Source organism: Sinocyclocheilus rhinocerous, unplaced genomic scaffold (genome assembly GCF_001515625.1).
Source record: "Sinocyclocheilus rhinocerous isolate Xijiao unplaced genomic scaffold, SAMN03320098_v1.1 scaffold182, whole genome shotgun sequence".
Classification (NCBI taxonomy): Eukaryota; Metazoa; Chordata; class Actinopteri; order Cypriniformes; family Cyprinidae; genus Sinocyclocheilus; species Sinocyclocheilus rhinocerous.
The window spans coordinates 790015-794295 of record NW_015655576.1 but is presented as its reverse complement, the minus strand read 5'-3'; the positions used below and the strand labels follow the sequence as shown (position 1 = coordinate 794295).

Below are 4281 nucleotides of genomic sequence, written 5' to 3'. Positions count from 1 at the left end.
TATATATATATATATATATATATATATATCCCCATATACACACACACATAATATATACAAATATTTTTCTATTCTATTCTATTATATAATATATATAGTATTTTGAGTGTTTAGATGTACCTTCCACAGATCTTCTCGCCGATATGAAACACTTCTATGTTGTCCGGCTCTCCACGCATGAAAATACGCAAGACGAACAAGCCAGGGATTGAGCTCATAACCAACTGCTGGAGAAAACCCCTGACAGCACGCTTCTAACACCTGCACACGATTAAAACAAACACATGAGCACGTTCACTACTGTTCAAAAGTTTGAGGTCGATTTAAAAAAAATTAATTAATGCTTTTATTCAGCAAGGATGCATTAAATTGATCAAAAGTCATGGCAAAGAGAATCATATTGTTACCAAAGATTTGCATTTCAAATAAATGCTGTTCTTTTCCACAAAAATATGAAGCAGCACAACTGTTTTCAACATTGATAATAATAATATATGTTTCTTGAGCATCAAATCAGCTTATCAGAATGATTTCTGAAGGATCATGTGACACTGAAGACTGGAGTAATGATGCTGAAAATACAGCTTTGCATCACAGAAATAAATTAGATTTTAATGTACAGTGGGTACGGAAAGTATTCAGACCCCCTTAAATTTTTCACTCTTTGTTATATTGCAGCCATTTGCTAAAATCATTTAAGTTAATTTTTTTTCCTCATTAAAGGGGTCATATGATGCTGCTAAAAAGAACATTATTACATTAATGAGGAAAAAAAATTAACTTAAATGATTTTAGCAAATGGCTGCAATATAACAAAGAGTGAAAAATTTAAGGGGGTCTGAATACTTTCCGTACCCACTGTATATTAAAGTAGAAAATAATCATTTTAAATTGCAATAATATTCCACAATATTACGGTTTTTACTGTATTTTTGATTAAACAAAATGCAGCCTTGGTGAGCATAATAGACTTCCTACAAAGCATTAAAAAATGAAAAAGTAAGAGGATCACTCACAATCCTGCCGTCACCTGAGCCCAGGTCAGCGATGCCTCCAGATCGGCCCTTCAGGAGAGTCATGACGTTACTCACTTGAGTTCTGCTCGCTGGCATATAAGGCACCTGGAACACAGCAGCAGTCATAGGCTGATAAATCACTCCTCATGAGCAGCATTAAGACAGACACTCCTCAAATCTCACCTGTAATCTGAGTGGCACTCGGCGAAACCCCGGCATGAGGATTCCTGCCCAGACGGCATAGACCGCCAAACCCGTGCCCGCCGCCAGCTGCAGGACCTGCCAGCCGCCCAGTCGCCTCTCTTTGAACTGTGAAAGGACTTCCTCTTGTATGTCGTCTTCCATGGCTATAGAAATAAAAACTGTATGACCACCATCTTATATTTTATACATCATATTTTATGTTTACACAGCCCTGAAACTTCTGATTTGCAAAAAGGCCTAAAATTACCTAATTTAATGAGTTAAAGAATATTAATAAATCTTTACATCACATACAGTGTTTTCACAGAATAAGAATGAAGATTTGAAGTATGACAAAAAGAAGTAGTCAAAATGTATCATAACTTACAACCTGCAAATTAGTGGAAAAAGTGGAAATCAGGATTAGGCATAAAATAATGTCTTGAGAATCATTCATACATGTGAAAATCGGCTGAGAATTGAACAAAAAGTTGTAAACTGGCTCAAATGATGACAGGAATCATGTCTTCATGCCACATGTTTTCTGCTGATTAAGGGATAATAAGACTTCTTCACCTTACAAATGATTGTTGAAAGCAAAAATGCTACAAAATGCATCGTATTTTGTGAGAAAGTGTGATATGTTCAAGCAAAACAGGCACTATTTTTTGGAATCAGCACCCCAAAATTAGTAAGAAACAAGTATTATGTGTTATACATTGTCATGTTGCATACACGTACCTGAATACTGGGTTGATACCCGTTTCCTGAAAAGTGGCTTAGTGGTTTAAGCTACAGGCTTGGACCTGAAGGTAGCAGGGCAAAGACATTCACTTTAATTTAGATTCTTTTTGAGCGATGAGGTTAAATTGCAGACTTTAAGGGTATTTAATTACATGAATGACATAATTGATCATTTATTTTAGAGGAACAAAGAGGACCTGAACCATTTGGCAGCTCGGTTCTTTTAGATAAGTGTTTGTGTGTGTGTTGCTGGTGGCACTCGACACGAGGACCAAACTATATCAGAGACAAATATTGTGCCACTATCAGCACAATTGGTACTGGTTCGCACAGTTTTATGTTTTTACAGAGGAGATATAGGGTATTCGGTAACTTATTTACTTGGGCTTATCATGCTGTTGAATTGAAGTGCAATTAATTACTTATGTTATAAAGTTATAATATACTTATAACAAACACTTATAGATTGTGTTTGAGGTTTTGCACTGGGATATGGACAATGTGGGCATAATTCACATTTAGTTATGTAACACCTGGGCGTATTTATCTCTTTTACACCAACAAAATAATTTCCAATAAAGGCATTAAGTCATCTTTTGACATGTATTTTATCTTCTCAGTTGCACAGTAAACCCAAATGTTAATGTAGTTTACTTTTTCCACATATATTTAATTATGGCTTCATACTGATCAGACTCTGTGCCAAAAAATCGCACAATTCATAAATATAAATAAACATTTGTCAAGTAAAGAAACATTCACACCTCTGGAGCTCAATAACCTTAGTTTTTATAAATATTTATAACACAGACAGAAAGTCACAAAGTCATGCACTGAACGTGTTAAACTCATTCTTTTTTTAAAAGGAGATGCGGGAAAAAATATACAACCTTCGCACAAACATTCCAAAACAACCAACTAACCTTCACTGTAAGCGGCATGAACATTTCTACAACTAAACACAGCGCAGGACGACAACTTCCTGTTTGGGATTTTTCAAAATACAGGTCCGTCGCCTGAAAGCATATTTATAAAAAACTGTATGTAAAAAAATCTGTCTACTCACGCGTTATATTCATAGGTTATTTATTTATCCCAAAATATCACATAAAATAAATATTTGATATTTTTTGCTCATTTAAACATTTCTTCAAGCTAATTGGAATGGTCTCTTTCTTTATTTAAACATAAAATCAGTAAAGTAATTATTTTACACTATCTGGCATAAAAATCTTGCTATATTATGACATATTTCTTGATGTAGCCTAAACTGTTTGGCTGAATAAGTCACATATTTTACTGATGCTTTATCTACCCGAGGCCATGAATAATAATAAGTGAAATGATTACTCCATCTGTCCAGATGATGGCGCTCTCATAAAGATGGGGAACTGAGGGAGAGAAAGTCACATCTGACCAGACTGGCATTGACCATTTTTTTTTTTTTTTCAAAGCTTATTTCAAACCAAACATCATACAAAGAATGTTACATCAGTCAAGACTTCAAACAGCTGTTGCATGAATTTGTCTGGGAAAAAAACCACACGATTATATAAAGATTATCCTGATTCACAAATCGCATTTACATGCAAAATAACAATTCCGACTGTCAACATATGAAAAACCGTTTAATCTTATGCATGTAGCACGAAATATTATAAAAAAATATTGTTTTGCTAGTTGAAGCATCGTATATAAGAAACACTTGTGGAGAGAATGATCATCTGTTTATTTCATCCAGCACATCTGCTGTCATGAAAGTCAAATGATATACAGGTGCATCTCAATAAATTAGAATGTCGTGGAAAAGTTCATTTATTTCAGTAATACACTGTCCAGGCAGAAATATCTCATACACTGATATCACCACAAATATTTGTTTTATTCAGCTTTTTCAGTTGCTCAGCACTATTTTTTTTTAAACTATGGTAATAGTAATTGTGAGCGGTTGTTTATTGTTTTAAATGAGTTAACTGTAGCTTAACAGCATGCAACAGTGAGATGCACTGAAATGCTTATTATTTGAGTAATGTGACTTGATAAGCATGCTAAAACACACACACACATACTTGTGGGTAGGCCTATTTGCAATCAAATCGATGTTTACAGTATTTACATGCACATTATAAGCTCTTGTGAATTAGCAAAAGAGGAAAAAAGCAAACATTTCAATATTCAATACAAAATACCATACATAAGAACTGTTGAAAATGACTGTTTTTTCAGTTTAAGTCACAATGACCATGTATTTACCACTGTTATATCTCTAATATTACAAGATTAATATATATTTGTGATGTGATCTATTATACATTTTTGTTAACATTTCTAAATCATT

The 4281-nt window shown here is 33.9% G+C and overlaps 1 protein-coding gene across 3 annotated transcripts in view; it reads right to left on the bottom strand.

Annotated features, from left to right (window-relative positions):
* antkmt (adenine nucleotide translocase lysine methyltransferase) overlaps positions 1 to 3768 on the bottom strand; it is a 4637-nt gene extending 869 nt beyond the window's left edge. Inside the window, exons 1-5 of one of the 3 annotated variants that reach the window (XM_016525694.1) lie at positions 2867 to 3768; positions 1941 to 2005; positions 1200 to 1363; positions 1017 to 1121; positions 121 to 261 (exon numbers count right to left, since the gene is read on the bottom strand). In XM_016525694.1, the coding sequence (XP_016381180.1) occupies positions 121 to 261; positions 1017 to 1121; positions 1200 to 1361 (408 nt within the window). In that variant the 5' untranslated portion in view covers positions 1362 to 1363; positions 1941 to 2005; positions 2867 to 3768. Of the gene's footprint in view, positions 1 to 120; positions 262 to 1016; positions 1122 to 1199; positions 1364 to 1940 lie in introns of all 3 variants that reach the window. The other 2 variants (XM_016525693.1, XM_016525695.1) reach the window with 2 other exon arrangements.
* Between the last annotated feature and the right edge of the window lie 513 nt (positions 3769 to 4281).